General features: G+C 40.2%; 2 protein-coding genes across 11 annotated transcripts in view; one reads left to right on the plus strand and one right to left on the minus strand.

The window, feature by feature from the left end:
- Positions 1 to 221: 221 nt before the first annotated feature.
- On the minus strand, positions 222 to 17458 carry SRR (serine racemase). Of its 5 annotated transcripts, XM_027624873.2 has the most exons (10): positions 15781 to 15891; positions 10836 to 11020; positions 5952 to 6038; positions 5276 to 5447; positions 3657 to 3783; positions 3365 to 3468; positions 1702 to 1821; positions 1503 to 1577; positions 798 to 1007; positions 222 to 467 (listed from the first exon to the last, which is right to left on the minus strand). In XM_027624873.2, exons 3-10 carry the CDS (start codon positions 5969 to 5971, stop codon positions 252 to 254), a joined length of 1044 nt encoding a protein of 347 aa, XP_027480674.1. In that variant the 5' UTR covers positions 5972 to 6038; positions 10836 to 11020; positions 15781 to 15891; the 3' UTR covers positions 222 to 251. The 5 variants fall into 5 exon arrangements, with proteins under 5 accessions (XP_027480674.1, XP_027480673.1, XP_027480676.1 ...); XM_027624872.2 differs by lacking the exon at positions 5952 to 6038 and having other exon boundaries at positions 15781 to 15890; XM_027624875.2 differs by lacking the exons at positions 5952 to 6038; positions 10836 to 11020; positions 15781 to 15891 and adding an exon at positions 17352 to 17458.
- The window catches only part of SMG6 (SMG6 nonsense mediated mRNA decay factor), a 228349-nt gene continuing 226724 nt past the window's right edge, over positions 15908 to 17532 (plus strand). For 3 of the 6 annotated variants that reach the window (XM_027624852.1, XM_027624849.2, XM_027624851.1), the window contains exon 1: positions 15939 to 16144. In XM_027624852.1, coding sequence (XP_027480653.1) covers positions 16057 to 16144 — 88 coding nt within the window. In that variant the 5' untranslated portion in view covers positions 15939 to 16056. Of the gene's footprint in view, positions 16145 to 16434; positions 17029 to 17532 lie in introns of those variants that run through there. The other 3 variants (XM_027624846.1, XM_027624853.1, XM_027624848.2) reach the window with 3 other exon arrangements.

Raw genomic sequence — 17532 nt, forward strand, 5'->3', positions numbered from 1 at the left:
TTCTACTTTAGCCTAGAGGTCTACTGCCTTTTTGCAAAAGGCTTTTCTTGGCCTTGACAAGGTATCTCAGTAAACTATGGATGTTTTTCTCTTGCTACTTAGTTAAAAAAGAAAAAACAACTATTACTGAAACATCTACTCTCCACTAGGAATTTGAAAGCTGTTTAAGAGAGGAATATAGAAGTTAAAGTAACCAGGAAACAAAATTTCCAAGTGTTTAGAGATACTGAATGCCATCTCTTTTGCATAAACTAAACAGAAACAGATTGATAAGGAGCTGGCCTTTCAGCCTGCTTCACCCAAGTTAGAGAGGTTAGGTCTACATTTCCACCACTGAGCACAATACAAATGTTCTTTACTTCTGGGGAAACTGTTTGAAAATGCTGAGACAGCACAGCAGCGACTCCAACACCAGCTGTAGGTTCAATAAGCAGTTTCATCCTCTCCCACACCAGCTGGGTTGCATACTGTTGGTATGGAAGACAGTAAGAATTAGTGAAATGGGAAAAGGGGAAAGAGCCTATTTACAATTAAAGGCCAGATGGGGTTATATACCCAGTCTGGTCTTTTCTTCCTGGCCATATGTATATGCTCGCCAATGAAAGGCAGGGCTTTTTTCCCATTCTAACTCTGCTTCTACTGTTGAGAGGGTTGTCTTAATACATCTGGGGCACCATCCCACGTCATGAAGTCACGTAGTTAGGTCCCCAGGGAGTAATTTGCTACTCAACAGATGACTCTCTTGCCCAAGAAGTTGCTCCATTCTTTCGTATTTTCCTTTCCTATCAGAGCCTCACCTTAATTTCATCCTCTGTGACCGTGAAGACATCATCAACAAGGTCCCTTATAATAGGCCAGGTGTTTAAGCCAATGCTGGATTTGACACCATCTGCTATGGTTTCTGGAGGATAGGGATTAGGAGTCAGTTCCCCTTTCAGCTTGGACTGGTAGCAGTCATCTGCATTCAGGGGTTCAGCAGCATATACCTTCACAGTAGGTCTCAGAGCCTGAGAAGAGGAATATTAGACATTTTAAAACCAGCCACAGCATTTGGCCTGCATACCTGTAGTAAAATAGGCAATATAGGTAACTCATTTCTGTTCAAGAGCCTTTCCCTTGATTGATGTAATAAAAATAGACCAAGCATTTTAAAGTATATGCCTAATACTAGCCTTTAGTTGCTTAGATCACATCTGGTTCTACTGGTAACTAGGGAAAAGAGTAGCGCCTGACTTGGATAGTGGGTTGTTGAGGTGGAATTCAGAGAAAGGACTCTGAGGATGCCACTCATTGTAACTGCTTTTGCCCTATAAAGTTGTTACAGATTAAGAACAGGGTAGTGAGGCAGAGAAGAGGCTTCCATTTCAAGTGCCAAGGGTTGATGGGAAGGAACAGCAATTGGGAATGTTGAGCCAAGTATCCGCAATGTACTATGATGTAAAATAAAATTCTCTATGTCTGAAGTGGGGAGTTCTCCAGAAGCTTTTTTTTTTTTTTTTTACCTTAACTGTAATTGCTATTCCAGCAACCATCCCTCCTCCTCCTACAGGTACCACCAGCGCATCTACCAAGGGTACCTTTAGTGAAAAGAATATAAAGTATAAATAGGTCTATTAATAACCAGTTTTATATGTACATAAAATAATTGTACAGCCAAACAGCAGCTTTACCGGTGGCTAAACAAGAATTAACAGCTCTAACCTGGTTTAGTACTTCCATGGCAATTGTCCCTTGCCCAGCTATCACTGCAGGTTCCTGGTTGGGATGTACCATGATGCCTTCTGTTTCTTCCATAATTCTTCTTATAACATTTTCTCTGGACTGAAAGAGTACATTAAACTAACATGCTTGTTTTGTATTTAAGAGTTCCCAACAAGGTAGATTTAGTCATTTAACACTTTATTAGCCATCTTTCTTTTTTCAGACTTTTTGGGCACTGGGGATGTAACAGTGAACAAACTAGTCCCTGTACTCAGTGGAGTTATGTTCTAATACGATGGCGACGGGTGGCATATAAGTGAATATATGAAAAAAAAAAAAAAATAAGTGAATATATGGTATGTCTAAATGCTATGGAGACTAAGTGTTTTATAGAGGGTGTTCAGGAAGGGCCTTTGGTAATGTGACATTTTAATAGGTTTGAACAAGTGCTGTGGATCTCCAGAATATTCCAGGGGGAGAAAAATAGCAAGTGCAAAGACCACAAAGTAGGAGTGCTTGGCTTTTCTGAGAAAAGGCTAAGTTAGTGTGGTTGGTGTGGAATGTTTGGTGGGACAGTAATAATGGGAGATGATGTCAGAAAGATTGAAATGGGCCAATTCATCCAGGCCTTAAATGACTGCAAGAATTTTGGTTACCACATGGGATTAGAGGATTTTCAGCTGATGAGACAAGTTTTAACTTATTAAATGGATAGTTGTGGTTGTTTGTTAGAAAACAGACTAGTTGGGCAAGGGTGGAAGGAGAGAGACCACTTAGGCTACTGTATCTAGGTGAAAACTGATGTTCATTTGAATTAGGGCATTGATGACAAAGGCTGTTAGAAGTAGTTGGATAGTAGAAACGATATTTTTTTTTAAGTTTATTTATTTTTAAGTTATCTACATCCAACATGGGGCTTGAAATCATGACCCTGAGATCAAGAGTCGCATACTCTTCCAACTGAGCCAGCCAGGTGCTCTGGATAATAGAAATGATTTGAAAGTAGGACTAAGATTTGGATGCAGGATGTGAGAGAATTCTCAAAGATGACTTCATTTATTTTGAGCAACTAGAAGGATAAAAGTTGCCATTTACTGAGATGGGGAAGACTGGAAGAGGAGCAGCACTGGGGAGGAAGATCAGGAGTTTGATTTTAGACATGTAAGTTTGAGATGCCTATTAAGACAGTCCAAGAGGGATTATTAGGTAGTCATTGGACAATATAAGTCTGGGTTAAGGGCAAAGGTCAGGACTGGAGTTAAGAGTACAGGTGATATTTTTTTTCATATATTTTTTAAAGATTTTATTTGAGAGAGCAAGAGCAGGGGGAGGGGCAGAGGGAGAGAGAGGCAGACTCCCTGCTAAGTGCAGAGCCCCACACAGGGCTCATTCCCATGACCCTGAGACCATGACCTGAGCCAAAACCAAGAGTTGGTTACCCAACTGACTGAGCCACCCAGGCACCCCAGAGTATAGGTGATATTTTAAACTGAGATTAATGATCTCATCCGAGTGAGTACAGGTAGACAAAAGGTTGGGTATGCTAACATTGAAAGGTGAAGAGGAAACAGGAGATAGAAGGAACAGCTGGTAGGCTAGGAAGAGAAGTTTCATTTGATGGTGAAGTTGTTAAGGTGATGCTGAACACTGCTCTCCTCCTTACCTCATCACTCTGTTCACTGTACACTATGGCGGCTCCATAGGCTTGTATTGCCAATTTTTTACAATTGGGAGCTGTTTGGGGCACCACAATATAAGCAGGAATCCCTGGGGGGGAGAAACACGTTTAGTTAGTACAAATCAGAAGAATCGAGGATAGAAACTTCTGTTCAATTTGCTTTAATGAGATAAGAACCTGGAAATAACCTCACAGTAATCCAATCTCACTGAGTAAGAATACTTTTCCACTCTTCTCTGATGATCCTACCCAGTACCCTGAGAAGTTAGTCAAGTACCTTCCAATTTGGCAGCATAGGCGAGAGCCTGGCCATGGTTTCCACTGCTGTGAGTAACCACAGCTTTGGGCTTCTCTTCTGAGGTGGCAGGAGTCAAGCCTTTGATTGCATTAAGGGCACCACGAATCTGGAAAAGGGATGGTGAAACCATGTATTTGATTAAAAAATTTCTTTTCAAAACACCAAGGAGCTTTTCTAGATTTTTCTCTTCCTAACACCGCACATCCATTCTATCACGAAATCTTACTGATTGTACCTCTGAAATATCTCATGTCTTTGCCACTACCTTGGTGAAGCCTCATTTCTCAACTTGGATGTTACCAAACCTCAACTGATCCTGCCCCAAGGATCATTCTCTAATATTTCCACTAGATTATGAAAGTGACCTTTTAAAAATGTTATCTTTTTATTGATGCCTATTTTGTAAGTACAAATTCCTTACAAGTTGCAGTCTTTCTAAAACATACTTACTGCTTCTGTCACTGTTGTAGCCATCCTAAATTGCTTAGTTCCCCTCCTACAGGTTAGGTCACACCCCTGTACCTACATATAGTTCTTTTCCTTCACCCTGATCTGGCTAAAAGTACTCAACCTATAAAATTTGGATCAAACATCACTGGGTTCAACTTCCTTCATCTCCCATGCAAAATTAGGCATTTCATTCCATGGTATTTTATTTGTATCTTTCAAGTTACTTGTCATTAACCTGGTTGTTGATTAGCTTGTCTTACCCCGCAAGTGTGAATAATAGTACAAGACCTACTGTGTATGTATATACATGTGTGTACGCCTGGTATAGTTAATAAGTATTTGATGTGTAATGAATGAAAAATAAACCATGGCAGAAGCAAAGGGCAAAAGAGAATATAGTGTTTAACATAAACACTCATAAAGTGCTCATTAATGGGTGGGGAAACGCAGTCTTAAAACTACGACTTAGCGGGTACAAATACCTATCAGGCATAGTGTTAAATTCAACTTTCAGATTTTTACCTGAAAGGATCCTAAAACTCAACTAACAGAAATTACTGCAGTGAATCAATACAGAAGTCTTTTATCTTTTTAAGTTTTTAAAAATTTATGTAAGTAATCTCTACACCCAACGTGGGGCTTGAACTCACAACCCCAAAATCAAGAGTTGTATGCTTTTCTGACATATTTCATAGAAAAAGATCTTATTGTATGAGGGCTTAGCTAGATTTAGATCTTTTATATTCATAATAAGGTATCAATGAAGAGCAAGTTGACACAAAGTGAATGCCTAAACTTGGTTGTATACAGAGTGATCACACTTGCCCATGTTGCCTTGCGATAACAGAGGCTAATGTCTATTGTCTCGGTTTAACCACAAGTTGCCCCTTTCATTCTCAAACATGTTCTAGTTTGGACAGTAAATTATATCATCACCCCAATTATAAGAAATTTTGAAATTATAAGTGGCTTATCAACACCACAATGTTAAGTAACCAGCACTTGACCAAAGGAAAATTTCTACAACCCTTTCTTCAGCTATAAAAATAGTTCTACCTACCACACTGGGTGGTCAGGAGGATCAAATAAATGTGTATAGGAAAGAGGTTTGAAAAGATACATGATACATTATCAAAAGGCATTATTACCTTAAAAGATCCAGTTTTTTGGAAGAGTTCACATTTGAAGAAAAGATTGCGCCCTGTTACTTGATTCAAAATGAAACTTGTTAGCACTGGTGTGAGGTGAATAAAATCTTGGATGTTGACATGAGCTTTTTCAACATCAGCAAAGGAGATGCAGTACTGAGCACACATGGTTCTGAAACCCAGGAATAAAAAAGGGGTCAGAGCAAAGCCCGAGACAATATGTTTAATGAAAAGATTTTGAAAATGGCTAACAGACCCATAGAATGTACAAAAGTGAATAATGTAAACCATGGACTTTGGTAATGCTGCATAATGCAGGTTCAATTGTAACAATCCCGTTCTGGTGGGGGATGTTGATAATGGGGGAGGCTCTGCTTTTGTGGGGGTATGGGATATATGGGAGGTCTCTTCAACTACTCATCAATCTTGCTGTGAAACTTAAATTGCTCTTTAAAAATTTCCAAAAAAAAAGGGGGAAGAAAATGTACAGCACAGAAAAATACACCTGGCATCTGTGGTGTTAATGGAATGGTCTCTAGTACTGAGGCTCCAGAATCTCTGTATAAAAGGGAACTTGTCTTGAAGCTGTGTTTCTTAGTAAATATAAGGCTGTTGTTTTTTTTCTGGTTAAGCTTTATAGGAAATAATTGGTGATTATGGAAGGCTTAAAGCTTACCCCTCACCCATACCATCCATCTCTTGGCACTGTCACTGGTCTCTACTTTTTCATCGTTGTGAAGCTTGAATGAACTGGGTTCAAAATCTGTTATAAATTTTTATTTAAAAAATTTAACAAGGGGAAAAATTGCTTACAATCCTATCATCCTAATCAGTTATGTTCATTTTCTGTCTCCTGTTTCTTCAATATACATACATTATATGACAGTTAAAATCATAGATAATTTTGTTTATTCCTATTCCAATTGGCTCAATTTCTTCAGTTTCTATAATTATAATTTTCAATAACTTATGCTTCTGTTTTTCACTATTTTTTTTAAAGATTTTATTTATTTATTTGACAGAGAGAGACATAGCAAGAGAGGGAACACAAGCAGGGGGAGTAGAAGAGGGAGAAGCAGGCTTCCCCACAGAGCAGGGAGCCCGATGTGGGGCTCGATCCCAGGACCCTGGGATCATGACCCCAGCCGAAGGCAGACACTTAACGACTGAGCCATCCAGGTGCCCCTGTTTTTCACTATTTTTAATATAGCATTTAAACATGAAGTTTCCCTTTATTCTTCTTTATGAACAAACAAAAGCAGTGCGTGTTCAATTAAAAAAACGATTTGATGTTTCCTCCCCCAAAACAATTGCTAAGTTCTAGGACTTATCTTTCCAGGCCCACATACATTTACAGACAAAACTTTTTTGACACATTTGGTAACTTGCTTTTTCTCAGACAGTATTATGAATATGAATCTTTGCTTATCAATAGATACACAAATTTTAAATGGCTACTTCTTTTAACAAAAATACCATAGTTTTAAAAAATGTTTTACATTAACTTGAACATTTAGATTCTTTTTTTCCTACAATTTTTTGTCTATAATAATGTAATGAACAGATATGTTGCAAGATCTTTGTGGGTAGCTTCTGCCAAAGGGTATTCTGCATCAAAAAGTATGCACACTTCTGGGCGCCTGGGTGACTCAGGTGGTTAAGCATCTGCCTTCGGCTCAGGTCATGATTCCAGAGTCCTGGGATCGAGTCCTGCATCGGGCTCCCTGCTCCTTGGGAGCCTGCTTCTCCCTCTGCTTCTCTCTCTCTCTCTCCCTCTGTCTCTCATGAATAAATAAATAAAATCTTAAAAAAAAAGTATGCACACTTCTAAGACATTTGATACCCACTGCCAAACTGACTTCCAGAGGAGTTGTAGATTTTATCAATTTACACTCCCAACAGCAGTTTCTAAGGAATGCCCTTTTCCCCTTCACCCTGCTGTATCATTTTTGATCTGTCAATTTAATGAAATATCTAGTAGTTTGAATACATATTTCTTTACTAGTGATTAAACATCTTTTTCCTGTATATTGGCCACATTCTTTTGTGAATCTTTAACATACCACTTCTGACCAAATCATCTATTTTTTCCTGAAATGCTATGTTTATCAAAAATTAAATTTCTGCTCCCCCTGCTTGTGTTCCCTCTCTGGCTGTCTCTCTCTGTCAAATAAATAAAATCTTTAAAAAAAACAACACTGAGCTGATTTAAAAAAAAAATTAAATTTCGGGCGCCTGGGTGGCTCAGTTGGTTAAGCGACTGCCTTCGGCTCAGGTCATGATCCTGGAGTCTTAGGATCGAGTCCCGCATCAGGCTCCCTGCTCAGCAGGCAGTCTGCTTCTCCCTCCGACCCTCCCCCGTCTCATGTGCTCTCTCTCTCTAATAAATAAATAAAATCTTAAAAAAAAAGACTTTATTAAAAAATTATATTTCTGTTAACGCTTGGGACCTTTCTGGACTTTATATTTTGTTCCACTAGTCAGACTGCCAATTCCTTCTCCATTTGTTCACTGTACTAATACACTGTCACGAATACTCTAAAATGTATTGGCTTTGGGGCGCCTGGGTGGTTCAGTGGTTGGGCAACTGCCTTCGGCTCAGGTCATGATCCCAGAGTCCCGGGATCGAGTCCCGCATCGGGCTTCCTTCTCAGCGGGGAGTCTGCTTTTCCCCCCGACCCTCTCCCCTCTCATGCTCTCTCTCACTCTCTTAAATAAATAAAATCTTAAAAAAATAAAAATAAAAAATAAAATGTATTGGCTTTTCTCATACATCAATCCTTTGAAATGAACTTTCAAAATACTTTATCAAGGCTGCCAGTTTAAGATATACAAATGAACTGGCAGCATAATTGACGTTTAAAAATACTGGGCGCCTGGGTGGCTCAGTTGGTTAAGCCACTGCTTTTGGCTCGGGTCATGATCCTGGAGTCCCGGGATCGAGTCCCACATCGGGCTCCCTGCTCGGCGGGGAGTCTGCTTCCCCCTCTGACCCTCTTCCCTCTCCTGCTCTCTATCTCTCTCATTCTCTCTCTCAAATAAATAAATCTTAAAAAAAAAAAAAGAAAAAAAAAGTAAAAATACTGAGCCTTCCCATCCATGAACATGGGTATCTTTCCATGTCTCAATTTAGTAAAGTCTTTTTGTTTTAGGTTTCTCAATAAGGTTTTCATTCTGTAAGTCCTGTGTAGATCTAATTAAATTTATGCCTAAGTACAAAATATTTTTGTTGCTTTTTAAAAGATTTTATTTGTCAGAGAGAAAGAGTGCAAAAGCAGGGGGAGGGGCAGAGGAAGAAGCAGGCTCCCCGCTGAGCAAGGAGCCCAATGCAGGACTCGATCCTAGGACACTGGGATCAGGACCTGAGCCAAAGGCAGCCGTTCAACCGACTGAGCCACTCAGGCATCCCAAGATAAGGTATTTTTAATTAGGTATTTAAATTGCTTACTGATGATGTATATGAAAATTAATAATTTTTGTATATTTAGCATACAATAGGATACTTAAGTAGATTAACTTGTTAGATCTAATAGTTTTATAGTTCACTCTCCAAACAATCACACTATCTGCAAATAAAGATGATTTGTCTTTACCTTGTAATTTTACCTCTGGTAACTTTTTCAGTGACTTCACAGTTAATTGGTTTATCTAGATTTGCCACTTCCACCTGAATTAATTTTGGTAATTTATATTTAACTTTTTGGGGAAATCATCTAATTTAAAATTTCAAATGTATTAGTATAAAGTTGAACACATTAATATTTCTAAGCATTCTTCCTATCTTTGGTATTCATTTATTCAATTAACAAATATTGAGCACCTCTTTATATTTGATCCTGGGATGTAGTATTAGAAAAATAGACTTGTCTCTGCTCTTAAAGCTTATAATCTAGTGGAGAGATGTGTAATAAATAATCCAAAAATAAATACATATTTACAAATATTGATAGGTGATATCAAGGAAGTGTGTTAAGTTTCTATAATGGGAGGATATTTAGATCAAGGAAGGAGGTTAAGGAAGGTCCTTTGTGGAGAAGTGAAATTTAAGTTATGACCCATAAGGTGAATGGGGGGAGTAGATGGAAAAGTGTTTCAGGTGGAGGGAGTATGTGTGAAGGCTTTACGGAGGAAAGGAACATGGCATATTCCAGAAACTACAAGGCCAGTGTATCTGAAAACAGTGATCAAAGGGGAGTATGATAAGAGAGAAGGAGAGTGAAATTGGCAGGGTCTACATCATAAGGGACCAGGACTCATGGATTTTTTTTTTTTTCTGAAGAGCAATGGAATGCCATTGGACAATTCTGAGCAGGTTAAGTGACATGTTAGAATTTGTATTTTCAGAAAATCACTCTGGCCACATTATGCTGAATGAAAAGGAAAGAAATAACATTGGAATCAGGGAGTCCATTTAAGAAGTATTGTCTACATGAAAATCCACAGGTGCTTGGATGGTGAAAGTGAGAGTAGAAAAAATAATCAAGTTACATTTTGGAAAAACAAATCTGATTTAAAAATGGGCAAAGGACTTGAATGGATATTTCTCTAAAGAAGATAACAAATGGACACAAGCACATGAAAAGATGCTCAACATCACTAATCATTAGGGAAATTCAAATGAAAACCACAGTGAGATACCACCTTACACCTACTAGAATGACTACTATTAAGCAAACAAGTGTTGGCCAGGATGTGGAGACATTGGACTTTTTGTGTACTCTTGGTGGAAATACAAAATGGCACAGCTGCTATGAACAATATGGTAGTTCCTCAAAGAATTAAACATAGAATTACCATATGATCCAGCAATTCCACTTCTGGGAATATACCCAAAAGAATTCAAAAAGTGTTTCAAAGACATATCTGTACACCTATGTTAACAGCAGCATTATTCATAATAGCCAAAAGGTGGGAGCAACCCAATGAGTAAACAAAATGTGGTATATACATACAATGGAATATCATTCAGCCTTAAAAAGGAAGGAAATTCTGATAGGCTACATGGATGAATCTTAGGGATATTATGCTAAGTGAAATAAGCCAGTCACAAAGAAATAAATACTGTAATGATTACACTTATGTGAGGTACCTAGAGTAGTCAGATTCATAGACAGAAACTAAAATGGTGGTTGCCAGAAGCTGGGGGTGGGGGGGTGGGTAGTTGTATAGTTTCAGTTTTCCAAGATAAAAAGAATTCTGGAGATTGGTTGCACAACAATGTCAATGCACTTAACACTACTGAACTGTACACTTAAAAATGGTTACAATGGTATATTTCATGTGGACTTTACCACAATTAAGGAAAAAACCACACACACACACACACACACACACACACACACAAAGAGATACATTTTTGAGATTATAATTAGGCCTCTTGGTTGCAAGTTATAGAATCCCAATATGAACTGGTTTAGGCACAAGATGGAGGTAATAAGATTTACTGGTTCAGGGAATCCAGGAAGAGTTGAACCATGGGAAGGGCAGGAATATGAAACTTCAGGAACAACTGGAACCAGAGACTTGAGATTTTTTCCAGGACTTTCTCATTATTTCTCACCTCTGTTGTTTTCTGCATGTTGGCTTCATTCTTTTTCATTGCAGACCAGCTGGTTCCACATGGCAGGACATTTGGCTGCTGACAGCTCCTGTTTTACATTTAATGGCTTCCACACCGGAAAGGGATTTTTTTCTTAGTTTCAGTTCAAAAATTCTGGATAAGGATTCTGATTGGCACATCTTGGCCTAGGACCAGTGGCCAAGGGTGTGAGATCATTTGACATATGCAACAGTCAGAAGTATTTACAGAAACGTGAAAAAGAAACAATGATTTCTATAACACAGTATCAATTATGTACACTTAAAACACATACATAAAATGATATAGTATATTATTCAAAGATACATGTATATCCAAAGACATATATTAAACACAATTAGAGTGGCTACCTAAGAAGGGAGGGAAGGAACATGAATAACTGGAATGAAGGAAAAAAAAGATAAAATGAGAAAGGACTTGTTGATGAAAGGGTGAAACAAATCGTATGATTGCCTCAAATCTCTGTACCTGAGGGAAAAATAGCAAACACAAGTGAGAAGAAAAAAAGGAAAGAAAAAGAAAAGGTACTTCTGAGTGAGAATGGGTGAGGGGGGCAGTTTTCGAGAGAAAAGATGAGAATGTTGAGGTAATAAATACCATAGCTGTCCACTACAGAGATAGAAGGCACATATTCTGATATTGGATTAAATGTGGGGCGTGAGGGAGGTGGGTTTTGACTTAGATGATGGCATAATTTATTGAGATATGGCTGGTGTACAAACAAGTATTTTAAGGGAAAATCAGAGATTTCATAAGTTTGAATTACTTGAGACATCTAAGAGGATGTTCTTTTTTTTCTTTGCCAGAAATGTGTCTATTTTTAATGTCTATTTCTGAAAAATGAGCTCTTCAATTTATTAAGTGCTATTCTTTTTATTAATTTGATTTTATCTTTATTTCTTCTATTTTCTCTTTTGTTTAATAATTCTTAATTTTCATTTTTTAAAAATATTTTATTTATTCATTTTAGAGACAACACATGCAATCGGGGAAAGGGCAGGGGGAGAGGCAGAAAGAATCTGAAGCAGACTCTGCACTGATCAAGGAGCCTGATGCAGGGCTCAATCCCACCACTGCAAGATCATGACCCTAGCTGAAACCAAGAGTTGGATGTTTAACTAACTGAGCCACCCAGGTGTCCCATTATTAATTTTAATTCTTTAAAAACTTTTAAGTTTTTTTTAATTTTAAATTTTATTTATTTTTAATTAAGTTTTTAATTTTAATTCCAGTATAGTTTACATACAGTGTTATATTAGTTTTGGGTATACAATATAGTGATTCAACAATTCTATACATTACTCAGTGCTCATCAGGATAAGTATACTTTTTAGTCCCCTTCACCTATTTCACCCATCCCCCACCAACTTCCCCTCTGGTAACCATCAGTTCTCTATAGTTAAGAGTCTTTTTCTTGGTTTGTCTTTTTCGTTTGTTTCTTAAATTCCACAAGTGATATCGTATGTTACTTGTCTTCTCAAATAGACTTATTTCATTTAGCCTTATACTCTTTAGCTCCATTCCTGTTATTGCAAATAGCAAAATTTCATTCTTTTTTATGGCTGAATAATATTCTATTGTATATCTATACCACATCTTCTGTATCCATTCATCTGTTGATGGACACTTGGGCTGCTTCCATAATTTGGCTATTGTAAATACTGGTGCAATAAACACAGAGGTGCATGTATCCCCCTTGAATTAGTGTTTTTGTATTTTGGGGGTAAATACCCAGAAGTGCTATTACTGGATCACTTTCTTTTAAAATTAATAATATAAGCACTCAGGCTATTAATTTTCCTGAGTATTGCTTTAATGATATACCATAGGTTTTGCTATGCAATATTTTCATTGATTTTAATTTTTTAAAAAAACGTTATTTAGTTGAGAGACCACGAGAGGGGGGAGGGTCAGAGGGAGAGCAGACTCCCCACTGAGCAGAGAGCCTGATGCGGGGCCCAATCCCAGGACCCTGGGATCATGACCTGAGCCGAAGGCAGATGCCCAACTGACTTAGCCACCCAAGAGCCCCAATTTTAATTTTTTTTAAAGATTTTATTTATTTATTTGACAGAGAGAGAGACGGCGAGAGAGGGAACACAAGCAGGGGGAGTGGGAGAGGGAGAAGCAGGCTCCCCGCTGAGCAGGGAGCTGGACATGGGGCTCGATCCTAGGACCCCGGGATCACGACCCAAGCTGAAGGCAGATGCCCAACGACTGAGCCACCCAGGCGACCCCCCCAAATTTTAATTTTTAAAAAACCCACAATCTTAGCTTTGTTTACTTTTTGACCTACGAGTTATTTAAAATTTATGTTTAGGGCATCTGGGTGGCTCAGTTGGTTAAGCAACTGAGCAGGAAGTCTGCTTCTCCCTCTGATCCTCCCCCCTCTTGTGCTCTCAAATAAATAACATCTTTTAAAAAAATAAAATTTGTTTAAAAAAATTTCCAAGTAGCAAGATTTTGCTTAATTTTTGGTTATTCATTTCTAGTTTTACTACTCTGTGCTCAGCAAACATGACCTGTAGAGTTTTTGTTTTTAGAAACTGAATTCCTTCCAGGGCACCTGGGCGGCTCAGACAGGCTGAGTGTCTCCCTTGAGCTTGGGTCATGATCCCAGGATCCTGGGATCGAGCCCTACATCGGGCTCCCTGCTCAGCGGGGAGTCTGCTTTTCCCTTTCCTCATGCCACCATTCCCTGCTCGTGCTTTCACTCTTTCTCAAATGAATAAATAAAATCTTAAAAAAAAAATCTGAATTCTTCCCTTCTCCACTATACAAACTTGTTATTTTTTGGATTACCCATATGTGACCAAATTCCTACTGTAAGAATTTAAACCATTACGGAAATATAAAGACCTTCCACTCTCTAACCCTTAAATCTATTCTCTTCTACAAAGATAACCACTTTAAAAAGTTTAGTATGTTTTCTTGCACACCTTTTTTGGATGTATTTATATAGAAACATATAAATAATAAATGGTTTTCGGCTGCACTCAGATAGTATCATACTGCATATATTCTGCAAGTGGCTTTAAATTTTTTTTAATTATATATCTTGACTGTTTCATGTCAAACACATTTTAATTCTTTAAACTCAGAAGCTTTCATTGTAATACAGGTCTAAATAGGATTGTCCATTTATTTATTTATTTAAAGATTTTATTCACTTATTTGAGAGAGAGAAATGAGAGACAGAGAGCATGAGAGGGAAAGAGGGTCAGAGGGAGAAGCAGACTGCCTGCTGAGCAGGGAGCCGGATGTGGGACTCGATCCGGGGACTCCAGGATCATGACCTGAGCCGAAGGCAGTTGCTTAACCAACTGAGCCACCTAGGCGCCCTGTTCATTTATTTTTACCTGGTCATTTCATGAACCTTTAAATCTGAGAGCTAAATTTAAGTCTTAAATTTAAATTTTCCCATCAACTTAGTAAATTTTCTTTTATTATTTCTTTGATTCCTGCTTCTCCTCAGTCAGTTCTGTTATCACCTTCTGGAACTTGTATTTTATTATTAGTTTTCTGGACCCATTCTCCATGTCTTCTTTTCTTGTCTCTCATAGTTTTATATTATATTTTCACCTCTGAGTTCTGGTAAATTCTCTTGAGCTGGTTAAACTTTTGACATATCTCATCTGTAGTACAGAGATGTTGCATTAATTTGGCAATCATGTTTTTCTAAGAATTTTGTTCAGATTATTTTTCCATCTTTTGAAAAAAAAATTGATGTAATGTCCTAACTTCAAAGTTAAAACATATTAGTTTTGGGCTGCCTGGGTGGCTCAGTCAGTTGAGCATCTGCCTTTGGCTCAGGTCATGATCCCAAGGTCCTGGCATCCAGCCCCTCATCCAGCTCCCTGGTCAGCGGGGAGTCTGCTTCTCCCTCTGCCGCTCCCCCCACTCCGGCTCTCTTTCAAATAAATTTAAAAGAGAATTATAGTTTTCAATATTTCTTCCTATTTCATTCGTATGTTTTAAAGATTGCCATTTGCTCTGACCACTCAAATTAATCTCCTTCTTTCGAAACACTGAATCTTTTCACATATCTATTGACTTTATGCATCTGCTTAGCCTTCTGGTGGCAAAATGTGTGTCACATAATAGGGACTGAACGAGTTCTGTCAGAGATTGTTCAAATCTTTTAGACCCAGTCTAAGGAAAATTATTGGTAACTATTCTTTGATGGTGTAGAGGTCCAATAGACTGTATGGGATTGGTAAGGAGCAACAGGTGGAGGGAAGCAGCCTTGGGAGAGGGAGTTTCACAAAGTTCTGAACAGGGGCTCAGAAACAAGCAGTTGAAGTACCAGTCTTCTGATCCAGTTACATTTTAAAGATGTAAAAAAACAACCACCACAGATGCAAGGAAGTCAAGTAATTTTTTCAAGAATCCACAATGATACAGAACTTCCCAAATCGACTTACAATACCTCTTGATTTACTTCCACACAACGTTCCCTCAGCAAGAGCCAACTTTACTGTATTTTTTTTTTAAAGAAAAGTCGGGGGGTGGGGAAAGTCAGGGGTCTTGGGGATGTAGTGCGCCACAAAGGAAAAGACTGATACTCTGATACTTATCCACTGTGTCACCCTGGGCAATTTGCTACGCTTCTCTAGGATTCAGTTTCCTCATCTAAAAAAAAAAGGCGGGGGGGGAGGGGGAGACGGATAATAACTGCTCTTACAAGACCTTTAAGGTCCTCAAGTAAAAGCCTGGGGCGCTAGTCCGGGCCTGTGGTGGGAGACCCTGGCCTAAGATGACTGGAGACGGCCGGATTGTGCGGTGTCTCCGTCAGCCCGAGCCCCAGACCAGCACCAGTGTCCTCGATGGCCACCACAGCAGCAACAGCAGACACCGCGGCAAACGCCCGCGTCGCCTGGCCTGCCTTGGCCTGGCCTCTCCTCACCTCACAGGCGCCGCGTTCCCAACTCCAGCCTCAGCTCACCTTCCCGACCACACCTCTGCGCACGCGCAGTGCCCGCCTCCCCAGCTCTCTGGAGCCGCGGAATTTGCGTTCAGAGATTTTCCTCCCAGTGCGGCCACCGTCGTTAGGGGAGGAAGGCGGGAGGGGGCGGGGACACGGGTGGGAGGTGGGTAAGCGCGCGCGCCGCCCGTCGGTCGTGGTTTCCTGGCTGCGCGCGGCGGTGGCGGAGTGGCTGCAGCTGTAGCAGCAGCCGCGAAGATGGCGGAGGGGTTGGAGCGTGTCCGGATCTCAGCGTCGGAGCTGCGAGGGATCCTGGCTGCTCTGGCTCCGCAGGCCGGGAGCAGAGGTGAGTCGCGCCGCCCAGCTCCTGGGCCGGGCCTGCCCGCCCCGCCTCCCTCTCCTCCTCTGCCTCCTCCCTGCTCAGTCCGCGGTGCTTCTGAGCCCCCGCCCCTTCCCCCAGCAGTGGGGGCGGGGGCCGAGGGCGGTCTCCTGGCTGTCTCACCAGCCGGAGGGCCAGTGTGGAATCGGGCTCGGCCAGCCCCGGCCCCCTCCGGGAGAGCCCGACCCGAGTTCCTGCCTCCGCCCCCTTTCTCACCGCGAAGGTGACTGTTCCCCATTGCCCCAGCCTTCTCAGAGCAGTTTGTGGATTCCCAGTCGTCAGGAGACGCGGCGAGAAGCGGGTGTTGGGGTCTAGGGGAGGCCCCGGGATGTATCGTTCCCAGAGGAATCATCCGCATGCCTTCCCTGTCATCTCTTTAGAGTTGGAGAGAAGGAACTGGGGAAATCGAGGAGAAAGATTGAACAGCTTGGGACTTCCTTGCTGAACTTTTTCCCCCAAGGCAGGGTTCTGAAGGCTGCGCCACCAGAGGGATCCAGGACCTCCGGTAGCGAGCTGACTCTACTCTGGTTTGCCTTTGGCATATGTGGGAGCAGTTTTTATCAGAGAGAATGCTCCTCTTGTAAATTAAATTCTCCATCCACACCAGGAAAGCTCCAAGGAAGATTCTAGTATCTCATCTCTTCTTTGTTAGGTGGTGGAGTTGTGTAGAATGGTAGTTGTGCTTCTGCAGGCTTGTGGCCAAAGTCTGTGAAATTGGTTTTCGTTGGTCATTTGAATGGGATTATTCAGGGTGTTTTCTCCCTCTGCTCTGAGTAGTAGTAGCTTTTCTCATTCCTCCTCCCCACCTCTAACCTAAGTTAAAAGGCTCCTGAGGGTGAGTTATTCTGGAGGTAAGCTGCTTTACCTTTATTTGCACTTGAAGAAATGGTTTTTTAAGCTTTTGAAAATACTGAAGCAGGGGTTTTGTGTTTTTGCTTCTTTCTGTTTTGTTACACCTGTGGGTTAAATGCTGGAGTTTATTATTTATTCCTGTTATGGGCTTGTTTGTATTGGTGTTTATAGAACAATACTAGGAGTTTATAAAGCATTCTGTTTTGAGTACTCTATAATCTCACTAATTGCGGTCAGTTTCCCATTGACAAGTTTAGTGGCAATTTGTAGTAGTCTCGCCCCTTAATAGGTAAAGGTAACAGATAAAAAAATTGATACTTGCTTATCTGTGATTCAGTAGGTTTAGGGAGCCTGGAGAGGAGTTTCGAAAATCCTGTACCCTTATTTTTAAGTACTGCAGTCCTCGGTATTTTGAGAGCATGTCACAATACTTTCATCATCCTCCAGAGAAAGCTCCTTTATGGAACTTTTTCCTTCTCATATTCCACATCATAGTAGCAGTT

The sequence above is a fragment of the Zalophus californianus genome, chromosome 16, assembly GCF_009762305.2.
Source record: "Zalophus californianus isolate mZalCal1 chromosome 16, mZalCal1.pri.v2, whole genome shotgun sequence".
NCBI lineage: Eukaryota > Metazoa > Chordata > Mammalia > Carnivora > Otariidae > Zalophus > Zalophus californianus.